General features: G+C 48.7%; 1 protein-coding gene across 1 annotated transcript; it reads right to left on the reverse strand.

Moving 5' to 3' along the window:
• Positions 1–279: 279 nt before the first annotated feature.
• Positions 280–20,390, reverse strand: MXRA8 (matrix remodeling associated 8). Its single transcript, XM_048326447.1, has 10 exons — positions 20,134–20,390; positions 15,112–15,132; positions 14,211–14,519; positions 13,007–13,108; positions 10,603–11,061; positions 6,882–7,040; positions 6,350–6,380; positions 5,765–5,841; positions 4,483–4,560; positions 280–3,621 (listed from the first exon to the last, which is right to left on the reverse strand). The coding sequence occupies exons 1-10, from the start codon at positions 20,180–20,182 to the stop codon at positions 3,596–3,598; spliced, it is 1,311 nt and encodes a 436-aa protein (XP_048182404.1). The 5' UTR covers positions 20,183–20,390; the 3' UTR covers positions 280–3,595.
• Between the last annotated feature and the right edge of the window lie 1,239 nt (positions 20,391–21,629).

Here is a 21,629-nt window from a genome sequence, read left to right on the forward strand (position 1 = left end):
ATCTCCAGCTGCAGAGCTGTTCATTATACAACACTTCTGGAGAGCTGAAATTCCTCTGTGGGCCCCATGACCCTGTCAAATGATGCTGTCCCATGTGGAAAGCTTATTGGAATCACTGGAATAACGTATTGGATCCAATCTGCACTTTGTCAGGCACTTTGGGATGCTCTGAGATGAAACACCCTGCACAGCTATTGGGAAGAATTAGCTAATGCTGGCTAATAGCTGAGAGAGCACCTCCAAAAAGGGCAAGAAATAAAATCAACCTGAGCTGGAAAGTCCATTTTATTCTCCTTTATTTCTTAAATGTCAGGAGAGTTACACAGATGAATGGTAAAAGTTAAGCAACGATAATAATGAGAATTAATTCTGTTACAACAAAGAAATAAAACCAAGATTTATAGAGGAAGTTCTTAGTCTGGAGAGTGTGCACAGAGCTGGAAAGAGGGGGCTGTAGTCCTAGTCCTAGTCTCAGTTTTAACCCTTTTTAAGGTCACTGCCAAGCACCTTTCCTTGTCCCACACCAAGAGCTCACAGCCCATTTATTACCCTAAAAAACTTTGATTTCTCTGCCCTCAGCGAGGTAAAGTTCTCACTGAGGAGCTGTACAAATACTGGGGATTATTATTATTATTTTAACTAACTGAATATCAAATCCATGTCTCGGGAAGCCAGGGAGACTGTGATGGGGCAAAGAAGGGAAAGGAGTTTAGCAAAGTGCAGCAGTTCATTGGCACAGAGAGAAAATTACTTTGAAACAACTCAGGCCAAGTGCTACACACATGAAAAAAGGGATTCTCCACAAGAGACAAGTCCCAGATTAGGGAGAGAAAGGCTGAGGTGAGAAAAGGACAGAGAAAACCAAATTATCTGGGAGGGCACTGAGTTTGTGGCAGAGAGGGAACAGGGAGCAGCGCTCCTGCCCCAGCCCAGGGGGGGATTCCATGTGGAACCCTCTCATTCCCATGAATTCCATGTGGAACCCTCTCATTCCCATGGACTTCCCAGCAGTGCCACAGGCTGACAGGATGCAAAGTGCAGTGGGAAGGGCCTCAGTGGCTTCTCACCAGGATTTGAGGGCAAACAGCCTTCATTAATTCCTGTGCATGAAGGAATAAACAAACTAAACTCTGCAGATGCCTTTTTCTCTTGGTTACCCAGCAGTCTGGCCTGGCTCTCTCTCAGCCACAATTCAAATTTGCTAAATTACAGAGTGGCTGCTGGTGAAAGCCACGGTGGTGATCTCCAGGCCAATCACACAACATTCCTCTCCTGAAGGAAAAAGGGCCATAATCCCACCCCATCCTCACCAGGGAGGGTTTTCCTGGGCCATAATCCCACCCCATCTTCACCAGGGAGGGTTTTCCTGGCTATAAATCCCAACCAGTGATCAAAGCAAAGGATGAGGAACTCAGAAAGCCCTTCCTAGCCCTTGTTTCAGAGAACATATTAATTTTTTTTCCCCCCCTTAAGCTATTCTGCAGCCCAGGAGTCAGATAAAATATTTAAATGCCTCTGGAGTTTATGAGCTGGTGTCTGTGTGAGCTGTGCTGAGCAATTTGGAGCTGGCAAGGAAAAATCTCCAACCTTTGACTCACAGACATGAAAGGGAGGGAGAGAGACATTAATGACAATTATTTGAGCCTGTGCCACCCTGATGGAATAACCAGCACAGCCTCCTGCACCTGCAGGAATGCAGCCTGGGTTTCAGGGCAGGGTAAAAATCCTTCTCTGCTTTGGGGAAGGGCAAAAAGGGGCTTGGGATCAACCCCAGACCTTCCTCTGCACCAATCCTGGGCACTTTTTGGGGTGGATTTTTAGTAAGGATAAAGGTAATTAATTACAAATCACAAAAATCCCTGTGGAGAGCAGTGGAAGGGCTAGGAAATTAAAAGATGAGGATCTGCTCAGCTGCATCTTAGGAAGGCTCACCTCCACCTCTAGTTTTGTTCTATTATTAATATTTTCACTGCTTGAAGGCATTAAAAATAAGGGCCCCCAATAGAATTATCCTTTAAGGCATTCCCCACTAACAGACATAGTAATATCTATAAAAATGGTCCATTTTTCATTCAAAGTGCATTGTTGTGACACCCCACCTTGTGAAGGGCCAGCACAGCTCCTCTGGAGGCCTCACCCACCACGTTTTTGGCAGAGCTGAGCTCAGCTTTGGAGGAACCATCCCACCCAGTGCAGTGCCCTGGGTGCTGCTGAGCCCTGCCACAGCCAGCACAGATCCCTGGTGCCCGTGGGAGGAGGGATGGGGGGTCTGGAATGGGATTTGGATGCCTGAGAACATTGGCATCAGTCAGACAAGACACCCAAGGTGGCAAGAAAGGGGCAGGGCTGGGTCCTGGAGATGCTGCCCCAGCTCCACTCACACAAATCCCCCGTCTGCCACTCCCTCCTTGGCCACCCTCACCCAGGTCCCTGTCACCCCTCTCACAACAGCAGGAAAGACCTTTCCTTCCATGCCCCAAGCACTGGTAATATTCTGCAGCTTTCCTGAAGTTTTGACTTGCTTGGAATACAACACTGAATTACTTCCAATATTTTGGCAGCCCCACCTGACACTGTTCATAGGTAGAACCCCCCTTCAGCCCACAGCATCATGAGTCCACTCAAAATCCATGGAAATGGACTCATCCTGCTCCTGGCCTCCCTCTCTGAGCCCCTGGCCCATGAAAATTCCTGTTGTTACTCCTGTTCCTCATGGAACTGCTCCCTTTAACCACCTCCCTGTGCTGGGGTCATACCTTTGGTTTGATGTGCTCTGTGTGGCCTGGATCCAGCCCAGGGCTGCAGGAAAATCCCATCCCAGGTTCCACACAGGAGCTCAGCCCTCTCCACAACATTCCTGGTTCTGATCTAACTGAGACTGGCATTTACAGCACTGTAACTCCATCCATCAAATGCCTGCTCCTGCCAAATCTGACTTGGGCTGCGCTGAAACAGAAACAAATCAACAAACACAGGGTGAGAAACAGATTTCAGCTCTGAGCTGAGCCCTCAGCCATTGGTGTGCTTCCCTTTCCCTGTAAAATGAGGATACTGACATTTTCCCATTGATAAAACGAGGTTTTCCACTGCCATTTGTGAGGGCTGTGCTCTCTGTGCTTCACCTGGAACACACAAAGTGCTGTGTGACACTGATTTATGGCAGCCTAGGAGTGGGATCAGCCTTTGCCATTGCTATTCTGATGGATTCACTACGTGGAAAAATGCCTGGTGTAACGATGGCTCGGGATTAGCGATGCAGGTGGTTTTATTTAAAGCAATAACATCAAAGCAAAATGTCTGCTGATTCAGCTCATAAAAATCATTGATGCATAAAAACCAACAGTAATTGTCAAGAAAGAAAAGGGGAAGGGAGGATTGGGAGAACAGAGGAGGAAAAGGCAACCCAACCCCATAAATGCACACAAGACAGTTTAACTCTTTCAAGAAGCATTTGCACCCTTGTGTGGGGGAAAAGTCAATGTGACAAAAACTCGAGGGGAGCTGGAGGGAGATGGAATTAAGAAAAGGCATCTCTCTTCCACGTTATCTATCTTGGATGGAAGCTTCTGGTCCAGCCAGCAGCTTGGGAATGTCTTCATTTACAATATTCCTTCCTGAAATCTGAAAGCAAAAGGAAACGGGGGTCAGCACCTGCAGAGAGATTCCAAACCATTCAAAGAAGCACAAAAATATGGATTTATCTCTGGAGTGACCATTTGCAGTTACCCACATCTCTGATATCCCCTCAGAGGGACAGACTGGGGGTAAATTATTGCCCAGATCCACTCTGCAGGATGCAGGAGAAAATGCCATGAGAATTCCATCAGGGACAGCAGGTCAGAGGCAGCTCCTGGGCTCTCCAGCCCATCCCCTGCTTGGTGTCATTTCAGCCCCATTTATTATCTCCTAATTCCTCTGGAATGAGTCATGGAATCTCACAGCTGATTACAAGCCCTGCTTGACAGAAGTGCTGTCCTACAAACGGAGGCACAACCCTCGGGATTAATCCTGGATAAGCAAAGAGGAGTTTCAGCCCCCAGGGAGGGAGAGTTGTTTGCTTTTCTTGGATGAGGTAACTGCCCATTACCCATAAATTAATTCAACTCCAAACACTCTCCTCTGCACAGTGTTTTCTTGCACTAACACCACGCCAGGACATTTTTGGGCTCCATCTCCCTCCCTCTGAGGTTCCAGCAGAGCAGGCACTACTCCAGCCCTGCCAGGCCTTCTTTTTCCAATCAAGAAAAATTCCAATTTGTGCCATGCCAAAAGTTTTTAAAAGCCTAATCACTGCTTGCATCTTGTGGCTCCGTGATGAAAGGATGGGAAGGGAGCTGGCTTCTCATTCCTGCTTTTCCCATGATGTTTCTCATTCCTCCTCTGGCTGTGGCTTGGTCACTCACTGATGGACTGTTCCTCCCTCCTGCTGCCCATCAGAAGGTCCCTACAGCCACCAATTAGGGGGAGGAAAGTCATGATTACCTTTGTCTAAATCAATGTTCTTTGCTGGGAAGCTTCTGGCTTGCTCAGCCTTCTCCTTCAGGATGTTGTTTTTGTAATCTGTGCAAGGGAGGAGCAGAATTCACACAGGCATTAGGGTATTAAAAGAAAACAGAGGGTTATGAGCAAGACAGAGGTGATCAGTCCTTCCTTGATGTGCCCTAGGTCTGGCACCTCTGATTTCTAGGAATTATTTGGGGAGTTACTCAGCAGGAAAACAGCTCTGACTTCATTTTAGCCCCTGGCATTAATCAGTTGTGCAAACTTAAGGTCCCTGCTCCACACAGGCACCACAGCTCCTTCCAGATCTGGATCATCTCCTCAAAGCTCACCTGGAGGTGACTGATGCAATTATCCACAGAGTTTGCTCTCCTGGCGCACACAGAGAAGGATTTTTGCAACCCACTCCCTGCAATTCCTTTCTTTACTTCCAATTTTGTATCTCTCTTGTTTACTGGGGCCTTTACAGCAATTCTTGGGACCTGAGGTTTGCCAGCTTGTTCTTTTAAAGGTTGTACCTTTACTAGGGATGCAAATTTAAAAAAAAAAAAAAAAAAAAAATCAAAGGGACAATTGTTTCCTGGTTTGTCTGGCAAGCTGCAGCAGGTGTGAACCTGGCATCATGGCAAGGCTTCAGGAATCTCAGGGTGGTGCAGACGAGCATCAGTTTTGTGGAATGGATTCGCTCCAAGTCCCAGCAAGAACCAACCCCTGATCAGTTCTTGATACAAAAAACTCAAGGCTGCACCTTCAAACCCCAGCAAGGAGCAGCATCCATCTTCAGGAATGCTGGAAATTCCCCAGCTCAGTCCTATATATCCCCAAAAAAATACTTCCACAGTGTGAGATGAGCTTCCTTCCCCTCTTTCCACTGTCTTCCATTTTACCACGAGTTCCAGGAGGATTTGTATTTTCTCTTTCGTATCTCAGAGCTTCTCTTGCAAATTTTCTTCCTCTCATTCTCTGTTTATCTGCCTTAATTGCTACCACAGATGTTGACAGAAGGCCCAAACGTTCACTGAATGATTTGACATCCAGGGAGGAGGAAATCAGAAGGTTAAACCAAACTGGATTCAGCAGAAGGTGGAGGTAATGAACTCAGCTACCTCAGGACTTCTCTTTACCCAGTTTCTATCAAATAAAGTCCATACACCCACTGCCAGAGGTTAAGGAATAGGTTAAGTCACTTCAAAACATCCAAGTGCCATTAGAAATTTCAGATTTATAAGGATTTTGCCCTGGTTTGGTGGCCAGGGATACCTACCCAGCCTGACGTCTTCACTTTTGTGTGGGGTCAGATCTGTCGTGTCCACTGTAAATTCTTTAAGATTCACATCCTTCCTGAAAAGGGAATAATGGTGGGAAATGGTGTTGTCCCATCCTTTAATAACTGGCCCCTTTCACATTTTTTCACAACAGCTTTTCTTCTTTAGAGAATTTAGTTTATTTAATTTTTAATTCCCCCCCCCCCCCCACGTGTTTGTCCAAAGCTTCGAACAATGGGCAGCCAATCTGTACTGGAATTTCCTTCTCTCTTCCACTCTAATCATATCAAATAAGCTCTGGAGGAGCCCAGGTCCATGATCTTGGCCCCATCTCACAGCAGATCTGGGCATTATTCCTTTACCACCAACTCCCCAAGACATCTCACACAAACTTCATCTGTGAATCAGTTCCCACAGTATAAAAAGAGGAAATTCAATTGCCAAATCAGCCCTACAACCCATTTTCTCCTTCCACTTCCTCCTCCTAACCAGATCCTCAGCTGCTTTAGGCTCTTAGCTGAGGAAGGGGGCCACGAGTTCATTTTTATGCATTCCAAATTAATAAACTCTGTAATTATACTTACTCTCCATATTTCTTCACATTGTATTCATAACCTAAACAGAAGGAAAAAGCAGAATGAGCAGTCACAGCCAGCCCAGACACATTCCTGGGGTTTGCTTTTTGTGTGGCACCCAAAACCAGTGCTGTGGGTGTCACCCAGAGGTCCCAGTGTCCCTTTCTGGAATTCCAGAGTCACCCAGCACACCAAGGCCTTGGACACCTGAATTCCCAAGGGACAAATCCCACCTGTGAAGGGCTTTTCTTCTCCCTTCCACAGAGCAACTCAGCAAATCATGAGTGGGATTCAGCCAAAGCTTGGACTTGGAAGTCTTTTCCAATCCCATCGAGCCGTGAAATCAAGGCCTGGAAATTTTTACACCACTCCATTGAATCTCTCTGTGAGCCAGCCCTGCAAATCCTCCGCACTGGGCAGATTCCTGGTTGTCCAGGAGGGGATCCCTGCCTCCAGCACTGTTCCTTGCAGGAATGATTTGCACAACAGTGTCCCAGGGTGTCCCTCCAGGCAGGACAGGGCTGGTTTTCCCTGGACTCACCTCTCTGCCGGCGCTTGCGGGTGATGAGGACCACGATGATGAGGAGCACGAGGAAGAGCAGCAGCGTGGCCAGGATGTAGCCCAGCTGCTGGAAAAAGTGCATCCTGCTCTCAGGGATGATGACATTGATGACATTGTGGCCCCTGACCACGTTTGGATCTGAGGGAAGGAAAACAGGGGGATCACTGGGAGTGGCATCCAGAGAAAAGCAGGATCACAGGTGAGAATGTTCAGGGAGAAATTCTTGGGAACTGCAGGAATTAAAGGGCAAATCAGTGCCTGATTTACAGCACCCTGCACCTTTGGCAGGTGAGAGATGCTGTGCTCTTCACCAGCCCATGATTCCCAGGATTTAACAGGATGCTGCACATTCCTTCCCTGCCTGGCCCTCAGCAGAGGGGAATTTCAGAGCAAAGCCATCCCCAAACCTTCCAGAGGGTAACACAACCCTCCCCTGGGTCCCTCACAGCACACACCCCACACTGCTCTGCCTCCAAACAGCCAGAGTATGAAGCAGCCCCTCCCTGCCAAGGGTTATAATTTACAGAGTGGGAAGAGTTTTCAGTGCCAAAGAATGAGTTTCCTTTGCAATGAAATAAAAATCGATAAAATTAATACCCCCCCCCCCCCCCCCCAAAAAAAAAGACCAAAACCAACCCCACAGAGAAAAGCCAAGATTCCATTCCTTCTGTGGGTGCAGCAGCATTTCAGTTCCACAGCACGGGGAAGGGGAGCTCAGAACTTTTACGTGGAACATTTTTTTTGTAGATCTCAACTAAATAGGTCAATGTTTTACACATGTAAAGGGGAAGTGACTTCTCTGCTTGCAAGAGTCAGAGGAATGGACAAAGCCAGCCCAGGCACGGATGGAATCCCACAGGACTGTGCTGGGAGAGGGTTTTTTCTTCAAAACAGAGCTGAAATGACACCTTCATTTCACCTGAATGTTCACAGAGCACCAGGCAAGAACAGCATGGAGCCCTCACCTCCCATTCCCTTGGGAGTTCCTCCCTTCCCCAGAGGGAATAAGGGGAAAAATGGGGGGAAATACCCCAAAAGCCCCAGTACCCTCTAGCAGATGTGTTCTGACACTTCAGGAAGTGCAGGCACAGGGACTGATTCCAGTTTTTTAGGCAGTTTATTTCTTTCCAGCATTTAAAAAACAACAACCCAGCAAAAATAAAATCAAATAAGGCAAGAGTGGATTGAAATAAACACTCTGAAACCAGAGCTGATTGTTTGCTAATGCCAACAGCAGTCCTAGAAAATCAAAAAGCTTGAGCAGCGTGCTCTGTTCTGGTGGCCCAGTGCTCCACTCCAGCAACACTCTGCTTTTTACTGGGATTTCCAGATGCCCTGTGCTCCCTGGATGCAGTGCTGGAAAAACCATGGGGTTTTCAGCGCTGCCAAGCTAAAAAATATCAAACCCAACCAAAAACCCACTTGCAAAGCTGCAAACAGCACATGTGACAGCTCTGCTTTGTCACATCCCTGGCTCCTGGAAGGCCATAATGAGATGGTGCCACAGCAAACAGAGGAATTCTATTCCTGGCTTTTTGCTTTCCCACAGTACTGCAAGACAGGGGTAAAAGCTGGGTTGAACTTTAGGCAACACCAGGGAGGTCACTGCAACAACAAACAGCAGAAACAGAGATTTAATAACTTTGGGCAATGGAATAGATCCCATTTTATAACTGGGGAAACTGAGGCACGGAGGAGCAGCTCAGTCCCACCAGTGAATGGCAGTGCCCAGAGCAGCATCACACCCAGACTCTCCTCATCCTACACCAGAGGTTAAGCTGAGAGGATGAAGGTTGATCCTGTAACCAACATTTGATCTCTCAGCACATCTCACACCCATCTGCCCCAAATTCACTCCCACAACACTGTTTAACCACTGAAAAAGAAATCCTAATTGTGGAGGGGAAAACTCGGGCCAGAGGTGCCTTAACATGACTTTCCCAAAGTGTCAAGGACCAGATTCTCCTGCTGGAAAAAGTGGAGAGCTCTCTACAAACCTGGCAGAGGCAAAGGGCTGCCAATATTTTAGCACTAATCAGGAGACTCGACAGATGCCATTCTTCAGAGCAAACCCCGAGTAAAAATGCTCCAGTCAGTGGACATCCACCACATTTACAGTCCTGAGCCTGAGAGCAGCACTGAGCCCCTGCTTCTATTCCAAACAGGATGAAGTTTCCTGTCTGAGAATGGCTCTGGAGCTTGGAGCAAGGCCAGGAGCTTGGCTGCTGCCTGAAAAAAAGCTCCTTGCTTTGCTTTTGTTGTCTCCCCGTTTATGTTGTGCTCCCCAGAAGAATTCCAGGCAGTTTTTCATGGAATGGGGCAATGCCTCAGCCTCCCCTGCTGTACCCAAGCAGGGCAGGTCCCAGCAGGAGCAGGCTGGAAAAGGAAACCTCTGGATGTCTCCACTCCTTGCACGTTCCCATGGACTCAGCACATTTTTGTGTGTGGTGCTCTCAGCCCAGCTGAGGGGTCACTGCCTGCAGGGGCCAAACTCGTCCCAAAGCTGCTCTGTTTGACAGTGGAAGTGGCTTTTGTCACTCCAGCACTGAGGGCACCACAGCCAAGCTCAGACAGCCCCACCAGGTGAAATCACTCAGAGATTCCACCTCACTCCTGAGCAGCTAGGGAACTACTCAGGACAACATCCAGGAATAAGAGGAATAAATTCCTGGGTAGACAACTCTGGAAACAGGATCTGGTTTCCATCTGTGGCTAAGGCTCAAGGGCTGTGTGCAGGAACTCTGATATTTGGATGTCCCAGTCTCCAGCCACCTCTCCTCAGCACTGCCTGGATTTTCTGGACACCAATCTTAGCCCCAGGGAAAAAGTTTAGATTTCTATGACTGGAGAAGGCCAATTTCTACAGGAGAAGAAACCTATTTAAAAATATATGAAGCAAATCAAAATTCTATATTAAACAGCCAATAAATATTAAAACACAATGAATATTTTAAAGTGTTAATAAAGAACTATACCCAAAAGACTTTAAAAAAAATATTAAACTTAGGATTTTTGTTTTCTTTTTCTGCCTGAACGAAGCGTGATGGTTTTGAGTTTGGACAGGCTGACAGATGAGAGCTCAGTGCAGTGGAAAATATGAAAATTGGTTTATGGCACACACAGAGAAAAGAAAAAAAAAAAAAAAAGAAAAGCTGAAGGGTGGAGGAAAATTCCTGGTGGTTGATTCTGCATGGTCTGGCACCTTGCACAGCCCAAACATCCGTGCAAAGGGGAGAGAAACTCTGGTGAGAAGAATTGTGACAGCAAAGGCAGGGCTGCATCAACCCCCTGCCCACACCTTCCCCTGATCCATAACAGCATGGAGGAAAGGGAGCTGGACAGAAATACAACACAAAGGCAGCTCGTTTGCCTCAGGGCCTGTCAGCAGTGCAGAACTGCCCCGGGGCAGGGGGACAGGAGCTGCCCTGTGCCCACAGCGCTGCAAAAGGGGGACTGACCCCAACGATGACACCCCACAGCATCCTCACTGCCCCTGTGATGGAAACAGCTTGGCAACAACTGGACCTGGGCTGGCTGAGCTCCTTAGAGCCCAAAGATCCAACTGCGGATACTTCCCCTCTGTGAAAAGTCCACAAACGAAGCAGAGGAGTTGTAGAGTAATTTATCCAACCAAAGGGAGCGAGTCTGGCTTTTCCTAGCGGGATTTTCCACACATCCCCACCCAGGAGAGGCCACTCACCTGCAGCCGGAGCCACGCTGTGCGTGGTGAGGTTCACCACCTTCCTCTCCCTGGCCGGCTCCGTCACGGACAAGTGGTAGATCCTGCGCTCGTGCAGGCCGCAGTAGTGGTGGTGCAGGTGGCAGGAGTAGGTGCCCTCATCGGCGCTCTCCAGGTGGGAGATGAGCAGCGAGAAGTCCCCGAGGGCGAAGGCGCTGCGGGTGACGTTCATCTTCTGCCGCAGGAACAGGGGCCCGTAGGAGCGGCGCTCCCCGGACGCGTACAGGTCCACCAGGCGGTCGGCGCGGTCGTGGGGGACGCCGGGGGGCTGCCGGTCCCAGTGCACCACCTGCTGCTCCTCCTCGCTGTGCCGCTCCGTCCAGATGTGGTTGCGGTTGACGCAGGGCAGCGTCGCCGTGCTGCCCTCCGGAGCCACCAGCACCGGCTTCTCGCCGTCCCAGTACTCGCTGGCTTCCTCGCCTGGGCAGGGGGGAAACACGAGCTGGGCAACCTTGGAATGGGTGTTTTGCCCCAGCTGTTCTATTTTTCCTCGCCTGTCTTATTTTTTCTCTCCACGTAAACGACTTAAGTTTGCTTCCCTGGTTTATTTTCCTTGGCCAAAAATCAGTAAAATTTTGGCCCGATTTGCTGTCACACACCACGATCTCATGGATGCGGTTGATGCGAAATTCCCACTCGAGTCCAAGCGGCAAGGACGCCCAGGCACACCTGAGACTGCTCCCAGACCCTGGAATCCTCAATTCCAAGGGTCAGGGATGCCCAGGCACACCTGAGATTGCTCTCAGCTCCTGAAATCCTGAATTCCAGGTGTCACAGACACCCAGGCAGACCCGAGATTGCTCCCAGACCCTGGAATCCTCAATTCCAGCTATCAAGGATGCCCAGGCACACCTGAGATTGCTCCCAGACCCTGGAATTCTCAATTCCAGCTATCAAGGATGCCCAGGCACACCTGAGACTGCTCCCAGACCCTGGAATCCTCAATTCCAGCTATCAAGGATGCCCAGGCACACCTGAGATTGCTCCCAGACCCTGGAATCCTCAATTCCAGCTATCAAGGATGCCCAGGCACACCTGAGATTGCTCCCAGACCCTGGAATCCTCAATTCTGTGTGTCAAGGACACCCAGGCACACCTGAGATTGCTCCCAGACCCTGGAATCCTCAATTCTGTGTGTCAAGGACACCCAGGCACACCTGAGACTGCTCCCAGACCCTGGAATCCTCAATTCTGTGTGTCAAGGACACCCAGGCACACCTGAGATTGCTCCCAGACCCTGGAATCCTCAATTCCAGCTATCAAGGATGCCCAGGCACACCTGAGATTGCTCCCAGACCCTGGAATCCTCAATTCTGTGTGTCAGGGATGCCCAGGCACACCTGAGATTCCTCTCAGCTCCTGAAATCCTGAATTCCAGGTGTCAAGGACACCCAGGCACACCTGAGATTGCTCCCAGACCCTGAAATCCTCAATTCCAAGGGTCAGGGATGCCCAGGCACACCTGAGATTGCTCCCAGACCCTGGAATCCTGTAACACACCCCCTCCAAAAATCCCAAAATACCCCACAGGGGTAACGTGTCCTCTCCACTGCAGCAGACAATAGAGAAAAAACACCTTTATCTTCTACATCCTTGGCCATTTCATGAAGCAAGGCCACTTTCTTTCTGTTCTAACTGAGAGTTAATCTCTTCCTTCAGAAAGCAGGAAGTATATTCCCTCCACAGGCTAAGAATGGAACGAGGATCTTCACCCCAATCCTCCGAGCAGGAAATGCTTTCCTACCCACAAAGGCCCTAATTACTGGAGGAGCTGAAGCAGCACTGCTCTGTTTGGCTCTTGAAAAGGAATAACAGAAGAGGCCAAAGCACAGAGGAGCAGACTGGGGCTCTCAGGGTGATTTTATTGCACTGTGAGAGCAGCAGAGGAGATGCACTTCCATCCCAGCAGCTGCACTGGGGTTATCCAGAGGTTTAACTGGATTTTAATGGGTGCCTGTGTGGATGGGTGGCTCTCTCTGCAGATGCCAGCAGCTCGCTTTTAGAGCTGGGCTTAAGGTGTGGTAACTTGAGGTGGGTTTTTAAGTACAGGCTGCCCAGGGCAAGCTCAGCAACCAGAGCACAGGGCAGGTCCTTGTGGCTGAGCTGAGGGCAGGGATTGTCAGCAGGGGTGTGCTGCTGCTGCAGCAGGGACAGTTTGGTGACTACCAGGAGCAAACATCAAGCTGAGCAGGCTCCTGGCAGTGTTTGGCCAAGGAAGAAGAGAGGTTTGTAAATAATCACACTGAGTAAAGCCTCTGCAGCTCAGGGAGGCAGACAGCAAACAGCACAGGGAGCACCACGCTCAGCTGGTGCTTCCTGAGCCTCCTGAGGCACCTGTGAAACCTGGAGCTGTCACCACACCCACCTCTCTTGGCGATGACCAGCTGGATTTTCACAGTTTCGTACAAGTGGCAGTAGTGATGGTGAAGATTACAGGAATATGTGCCTGCATCACTCTCTGCAACACCTGGGAAGAGAGGGGAAGTTGAATGTTTTATACTGAGACAATGATTAATTGTGTCATTTGCAGTTTCCCAAATCCTTGTCTGGATGCAAAATAACTTCCTTATCACCAGGGTGGGTTAAACAGAGACAAATCATCTCACCCAATATAAGAATTTGGTGACCTAATAAAATAATTCAGTTTATTCACCCTTGTGAGGGAGGCATCTGTATTAACAGGTGGAAAGAGGAAGCTGGGTTAGGTTTAGCTGGGAGCAGGCACAGGAACAATGACCACGGAGTGTTTATAGTTCAAGAACTGAAGCACAACCAAAGGGCCACAAAAAGCCCAGGTGGCTTTCAGGTTGTTACAAATTCTCTTTTAAAACGGGTTTGTTTCAAATAAAAGACTCAGTGCTTCAGAGAACCTCACAGAATCACTGAGGTTGGAAAAGAACTCCAAGACTGAGTCTCACCTCAATCCCCACCTTGTCACCCAGCCCAGAGCTCTGAGTGCCACATCCAGTCCTTCCTTGGACACCTCCAGGGATGGGGACTTCAGATCTCCCTGGGCAGCCCCTGCCAAGGCCTGACCACCCTTTCCATGGAGAAATTCCTCTATATCCATCCTGAACCTCCCATGGGAGGTGAAGCTGGAGACTTCACTTGGAAGCAAAACCAGAAGGCTGCCCAGGAACAGTGTGTGGCTTTGGGGGCAATTCCTCAACCTCTTCCTGCCTTGAATCTCCAGCTGAAAGCTCCACTTCCCTAAGTGCCCAAGGAGCAGAAATGAATTAATGTGACTGTCCAGGTATGCAGGTATTCAGTCAGAGGGAATGCTGAGAGGGTTTTGATCTGCTGAACATGCTTAGCTGTGCAGGTTGTCTGGGACAGACCTGGATGTGCACAAGTGACCGGAGCACTGAGTGCCACATCCAGGGATGGGGACTCCACCACCTCCCTGGGCAGCCCCTTCCAGACCCTGAAATTCCTCCTGATGATTAACCTCATTAACCTGGTATTGACTTATTTATCAAAAACATGCTGCAAACCAACCATTTGCACCAAAACCCACCAATCCCATCGAGCCCCGAACCTTCTGCGGGGGGGAAAAAAAACCTCCGTACCTTTGATCACCAGCGAGAAATTCCCATCTGCAAACGCGTTCTCGGGCATGAGGATCCTGCCCTGGTTGTAGGAGCTGTAGACTCGCTGGTCCCCAGCTGAGTACATGTCACAGAGCCTCTCCATCCTGCTGTCCCCGTAGTAGGAGCTGAGCAGGTCCCAGTGCACCACGCGCTGCCGGTCGTTCAGGCGGTCCTGGGTCCACACCATGCGGTGGCTCTTGCAGGGCAGCACAGCCTGGGAGCCCAGCACGGCGCTGATGTTCAGCACAGACACCACCACGCTGGCTGGGTTGGAGGCATCAGCTGGGACTGAAAGTCAGGAGCAAACAGCAAAAAAAAACACTTATAGGGTTATGGAGTTAATGGTGTGTGAAGGAGGCGCTGGAGTGGGAGTGCTGGAAGCTCTGCATATTTTTGATTCTGGTTTCAACACAGGGCACTCTCATGGAGAATCAAGGAATCCTGAGCTGGAAGGGACGCACAGGATCATGGATTCAACTCTTATCCCTGCACAGACACCCCAACAATCCCACCCTGAGCATCCCTGAGAGCAGTGTCCAAACGCTCCTGGAGCGCTTGGGGCTGTGCCCATTCCCTGGGGAGCCTGGGCAGTGCTCAGCACCCTCTGGGGGAGAATCTTTTCCTCATAAAGAAAACTTTACCACACTGATTTCATTCAGTGAAAGCAATGTCTGTTCTCAGGGTTGTACACTCAACCTGTCCTACCCACCCTTCCTAATCCTGACCCCAGTTTAATCCAAGTTTGGAGACACCAGTGCAATGGGATGCATGACCCATGGAAGTTAGCCATGAAAGCCCCAGTGCATGCCATGGAATCAGGGTCCCTCTCACTCCTCCTCGTGATCACAAACCCAGGCAGATTTACAGAGATGCCACTCACCTGAATATGAGCACACAGAACCTGTCAAAGCAGAAAATAAAGAGTGTTACTGACAACAAAAGGAGGAAAAAGCTACAGACACACTCCAAGCCAGCAGCCACCTCTGTTAATGCTCCATCTATTCCACCCTTCCCTATCAATGTTTATATCTGGCTGCTCCATTTCCCACTCCTGCCACACACTTTGTCTGCACAGTTAATTCTGAGATGCTCTGCAACTCATATGACTCAGATCCACACAGGAGGAACTTTGCCAGGGATGAACCAAGGCCATTGGTTCCGCATTTCTCCGGGCCAGTCCCTCCTGCTCCTTGTGTGGGAGGGGTCTCGAAGGTCTCCTGGCATCACGCTTTTGATTCCCAACACAACACCACCATTCATCTCTCCAACCAGCCAAGCCCAAGTGGGTTCCATCAAAATCATTGGAGGTTTTGTCCTGCTAATGTCAGAGGCACAATGTCCTCCAGACAAAGGCTGTATTTTTTTTTTTTTAGCTCTGGAATTTATGAATTTCAAACGAGTCCAAATTCAACTCCAGACTGGGGGTATTTTAGCACACCCCCAGTGCTGAGAATAAACTTGGTTTCCTCCCCTTTTCCCATCACAAAACACTGGGCAGGGACAGCAGAGAACAAAAACTGAGCAGCACTCTCTGTTGAACTGCCAGCTCAAAGGCACTCCAAACAGGAGGTATTTCTTCCTACATTTATAATCTCAGCATCACAAAGAGAAAAATCAAATCTTGGACAAGGTCTGTACTCTCTGTATATAAGAAAGAGACATCATAATTCCATCATCTGATGGTCTCTCCTGACAGGCTGCAAAATATTTCAGCTGCAGCCCCTGCCTCTGCAAGCCAGGACTTAGATTTAGCTTAGAAAAACAAAGGAATGATTAAAAAACCCCTTCCACAGCACCAAAAAAGCCAGGAAAAATCGGTGCCACTTGTGACAGGCCACCAGCTCCCAGCACAGCAGAGGTGTCAATGTGCTCAGGCAATGTCCCCGCGGCTGAATGGGTGTGGTTTGCCCCGGGGCAAGGGGACAACGCGATGTCGTGACACGAGCAGCGATTTGTGAGCTCGGGAATGGTGTCTGAGGCTGCCTCTGGCGCCCTGCACGAACAGCAACTTGATTTGGTGCGACAGAAACATCCTCTGCTGGCTCAGGCAGAGGAATGAAGGCATTTACTGCTCTCCTTTCCTCTTGCGACTTAATGGGAAAAACACGGAGCCCCAATCGTAAATCCAACGAGTGCCAAAAGCTCAGCCAGCCACAGCTCTGAGCTCACACCAGCACCCGGTTCTGCACCTTTCTGGACCCCTGCACCTTCCTCCTGCCAGGGCAAGGACCATCCTTCCCTTCCCTGCCCCTTCCCAGGGCAGCCTGCTGGAGCCTGGGCAGCCACGGGCACTTCTCCAGCACTTCCAAACACAACTCTCTGTCAAACAGGGGCTTGGCTGGGATGGAACAGCTTCTAGATAAGAAAAGCTGACGTCTTTTGGGTTCTTTTCCCCTCCACTCTTAAAACTTCAGCCAGGAACAGGGCAGGAATGTTCCTGGTTTCTCATCAGGTCTTTCCAGGTTTGCCCCTCAGTGCCCAGGAGATGCTGCATCCTGCCGGGACCAGGGAAGAGCCTGTGGATTTTATATTTTGCTTTTTATAGACTGGATTTGTGACTTGCTGGCTGCTGCCACACAAAGCTGGGTTGACACCACAACAAAACCCATCCAAGATGAGGTGAATTAAATACTGGAGCTCAGCATGGAGAGGTGGAAGAGAAAGGGTTTCTCACTTTGTCTGTGCACACACAGAGTCTGGACAGAAACTTTGGGTCTGAACCTGCTCTAGGATATCATCCATAGTTTGACAAAATGGTGCAAATATCAAAAAAAAAAAAGTGATCACAGCCAAGCAGCAAAATTCTAGAAGGGGAAAAAAAAGGATAACTCTTCACAAGAGGGACAGGAACTCCAGCAGACAAAGAAGGAAGAACTGATTGTTCTGGTTCCCCAGCCACGCTGGAAATCTGCTCACATCCATCAGCTCGTGGGGAAGGCTCAAACTTATTTGACAGAGCTGTAAATGAGATCACTCAGAAATCTGAGGAATCTGGGATGTCTCCGTTCTCTTGCACGCCTGGAGAAATGGAATTTAGAACAGCTGACCTTCAATAACCTGAACAGACAGCAGCAGTGGAAGGAGGAATGAGCCTTTTCCTCTTTTCAGTGCTGTGGGGAGACCAGCAGAGCAACCAAACGCTGCTTTTTAAAGGCATTTTATGACACAGCAGCTACTGAACAGAGATAAAGGCACAGCCCAGCAAAGGTGACAGCTCATGAACTGCAGCTCTGGGGTCAGCTGGAAGCAGGGATTTTGGTGAGTCACACTTCCCAACCTGCAACTGTAAAACCAAAGAGTCTTCATGCACCTGGTGAAAGCTCTGACCTCTGTCATCACAGGACTCCAGGAGCTTCTAAGCCTCAGCTGCCTTCAGAGCTGTCAACACAGAACTCAGCTGCGGCTTGCATTTTCAAATTTCAAGTTCCATGGGATGGAGAATCACTTTGTCTTCTCTGGGTGATGTAACCACAAAAAAAAAAACCCCAAAAAACACCAAGAAAAGAAACCCCAACAAAAGACAATTCTGTGCTGTCCCCTGACACGTTCTGTGCTGACTCAGCAGGATCCCAGAGATCCTCTGTGGTCCCACGGTATAGGAAGAGGAAAGCAGCCTGGAAAACTATTTCTTAATCCCTTGTAAAAGGCAGAGCCAGCTCTTACTTCTTGAATCCCATCCATTTTTCAAGTGAAGAATTAAAGCCACAAAAAGCTGTGGGCAAACTAGAAGCAAAAGGCTCGGGCTGTGAAAGATGTATGACATGCTCAGAGCTCTCCAGGCAGTGTCCTTGGAGCAGGGCAAGCAGAAAACTGTCCCTTGAGTCCTGCCTGAAGAATTCCAGCTCTCCTCTGCTCCTGGGACAGAGGAGCTGCTGCTCAGGTCGGTGCTGATGAAACCACTGAGTTTTATATATATATTTTATATTTATATCCTCTTATTCACAGGATGAAAAACGACCAGAGCAGAAAAGACATGTTTTTCCCCAAATCTGTGTGTGCCACATGCCTTATTTCTCCCATGAATCCCTCAGTTTATAGGGGGTTTAATGGGCTCTGTAGAGTCATTACACAATTGTGGGAAAAGCAGCAGCCTGTTCCCCAACCCTTTGGGGAAGGGCAGTGGCTCCATCCTGACTCTTTAGGGGGCTGAGAGACCCTGATGGTTTTTGATGCAGCAGCATCAAGGTGACAGTGAAATAAATGACCCCAGCTCTTCTCTGGGAGCCAGGTTTGTTAAATCCACTGACCAGGAACCAGGAGGAACATCTGGGCTCGTCTGGAGGAGGGACATGGTGAGCAAAACAGCTGCACCTAAACTTCTCCCGTTCACCTCCTGTCCAGTCTGCAAGACTGAGCTTTTCAGTAAAACGAAATTTCCCTTCAAAGCTCACTGATGGTCAAGCTGGTTTGAACTGGGCTTTTCCCTAAGTCTCTGTGTTTATTTTCAAAGACTTCCTGGGACAACTTTCCCAACAGCAGAGTCTCCCACTTCCGAAAAGGATGTCAGAGCCCTTAAGCACCCATCCAGCCCCAACAATTCCAGCAGTCCCTGCAGGTAGGAACACGCAGGGAGCAGGAATGTGCTGCCTGTGCAGAAAGGAAAAGCTTTGTATCTGCTCAAGGAGCCCATCCCCACCTGGGGCGCAGACAGGATCCCTCAGAGATCTGCCCCAGCTTTGTGACGGGCAGCTGGGATTTCAGCTGAGCTTTAGAAACCCTCCCCTGCTTTGTGTGCTTCCCGTTGGCTGCAGGCCCTCGGAATGGTTTTGTAGAGCCATTCCAAACACAGAGCTCTTCCTCCCGGCGAGACATTAACACTTGAGGGAGTGGTTCCTCTGCAGGAGGGGATCATCCCAGCGCCATGGAACAGCTCAGATTTCCTCCCTTCTCCCCTTCCCATCCTCACCATTGAGTTATAACCTGATTTGGGTGGGCTCAAACACCCAGGTAACTCCAACATCTCTGTCAGAGATCCTCCATCCTCAGCTGGGACACCTCTGCCTCTGCAGCAGCCCAACCTGCTATTCCTGCCCTGGCTACTCCCCAGGCTCTGCCAAACCTCCCTGGGAGTCACTGGACTGGTTGGTGCTTCTGGAGCACAGAGCTGTGGCCTCTCCTCCTCCTCCTCCTCTTTAACCCACCCCACACACCAGATTTCTGAGTCACTTTAACCCTTCTGTCCCTATGACTGATCCCATAATTTGCCAATTCCTAAACCCTGCCTTGGGGCATTGCGAGAATGCCGTGGTGACATGGAAAGTGGATTAATTAGAGAGCAAAGGGAGAACTCCTCACCTCATTCCACCTCAGTGCTGAGGAATTGAGGAGCTCAGGTGTCAGCCACAGCCTTTTAAAAGAGCTGGGAAGAGCAGGGGGGTCACCAGTCCCCAAAAAACTTGTGCTCCTCACTTCCTACTCCTTTCTTGCACCTTGCTACCCAAAAATGAATTCTGTGTCTGTCTTTATGCTGACAAGAGGAAAAGAAACCCAAAAACCACACTTCCCTTTTTCCTTCCATCTGAACCCTCACACACACGCACCTCCAGCTGTTTTTGCGTCATCAAAAGTAAAAAATGACCTTAAATCATCTAAATCTGACTGTGAAAGCTTTGCTGTACTCACATCCAAGCCTATTGGCTTTGAATTTGCTGATAGGAAAAAAAAAAATTGCACAAACTTGCTGAACAGAGCTCCAACAACCTCAAACATTTTTCCATTCTCTCCCCAAAAAAGCAGAGGAAACCCACGATTCCCTCCCCTCCCCAGATGAAAACAGAGCAAATTTAGGAATCTGAACAAAGTCTTACAAAGACAACAGTTCAAAATCTCGTAGCCAACCCCCAGCACCGTTGTGCAGCTGAAATAAAAACAAGTAACACCACACCAGCAGCTCACAGCTTACTTTGCTGAAGCAAAATCTGCCACAGGAGGAGTTTTGCAAGTTGCTCCATTTCTTCGGCTTCTCGGTGTTTTCGCCTCTCTTGAAAAACAACTTAGAGGCTTTTTTTCCCTCTTAACTTTCTTTTCTGTAACTGGAAAACACTATGACCTCATCAATCTACATCCCCAGAGCTGTGGACAGCAGCTCATATTCTGCAGGATTACTCCACCTCCAACTTCCAACTCCCCACCTCCCCACTGCCACTCCACCTCCTTCCCTTCCCTCACACTTTCTGCAGATCCCACTTCTCCTTCCCCTCCCTCTGGGACCTTCTGATCCCTCCCTGACTCTGACATCAAAGTTTCATCGGGTGAAGTTGGTCCCACGCAGCCCTGGGCTGACAAAACAAATCTTTCTCCCTCCCCCCTGGGGATGGAACCAATTTTCCTCATGCTTTACTTGATCCAGCTGTTCCTCCCTTTGTCTGACACTCCTCCAGCTGTCTGCTCCAGACTGGATTTATTCTGCTGCCTTCAATGGGGTTTTGATCTTGGTCTCCTCATATGGTTTTACTTCGAGCTTCAGTCTCCAAAGACAACCTAGAAAACAATATTTACTCTGTCCTGTGATTTGTAAGCAAGGGCTGGATATTTGCAGGAAAATTACAATGAGTATAAAGTCAGGAAATAGAGTATAAAATAGGAAATAGAGTAGCTGCTGCTGGGATATTAAAAGTAAAATTACATATTACAGGAAAATTAAAATATGGTCGATTTTTCTGTTTTCTTGCATTCTGTTGTCAGGTTGTTGTTGCTTATGGCTAACACCATTTAGTGGATTGGATTTATTGGATTTAACAATTCAAATTAGTGATCAAATGAAGGAAGGGAATTAAAACTTACTGTCCTTAAATGTCTGTGGGACTCTACAGGAGAACTTAAAAACACAAGCCAGGAGCCTTCCCATGGGATCCATGTGGATAAACTTAATTGGCACACTTGAATTTTTCCTTCTGACATTTTTCTGCCTCTCTAGTCTACCACAAAATAGATTCCCTCTGTCCCAGAGGGGGAAGAGCTTCAGGAAAGAGGAGAGTATTGTAATTATTACTATAACAAACCCCTAAATAAACACCTAAATAATTACACACTGCAACAAGGGAAGCTTTGGAAGCATCCAGACCAGATCAGAACTTCACCTAGTCCAGGATCCCATCTCCAGCAGCAGACAGAACCAGACACTTGCAAAGAAATTCCAAGAAACTGAAGCTATTATTATTATTAGATAACATGACCATGAAGAAAAGCCTGCTGTTAACTCATCACTGTCCAAACCAGACCCAGAGAACTGCTGGTTTGTTTCTATGGAAAAACCCTAAAATAATCTTCAGCTAAGAACCTCACAAAACTCCCCTGCAAACTCCAACTCTGACATTTATATGAAGTGAGGAGATTTGGGGATAATGGGATACAAACAGCCCCTCCCTCCACGTTCCCACCCTCATCACCTGAGCTGTG

The sequence above is a fragment of the Corvus hawaiiensis genome, chromosome 22 (genome assembly GCF_020740725.1).
Source record: "Corvus hawaiiensis isolate bCorHaw1 chromosome 22, bCorHaw1.pri.cur, whole genome shotgun sequence".
NCBI lineage: Eukaryota > Metazoa > Chordata > Aves > Passeriformes > Corvidae > Corvus > Corvus hawaiiensis.

Bases quoted from the DNA above. Each gene is read 5' to 3' on its own strand.
- MXRA8 (XM_048326447.1), bottom strand. From the start codon at position 20,182: ATGGAGCAACTTGCAAAACTCCTCCTGTGGCAGATTTTGCTTCAGCAA. The intron at 14,520-15,111 runs GTGAGTGGCATC...CCTGACTTTCAG, and splicing joins TTCTGTGTGCTCATATTCAG to TCCCAGCTGATGCCTCCAAC. The intron at 13,109-14,210 runs GTACGGAGGTTT...CTCTCTTCCCAG, and splicing joins TTTCTCGCTGGTGATCAAAG to GTGTTGCAGAGAGTGATGCA.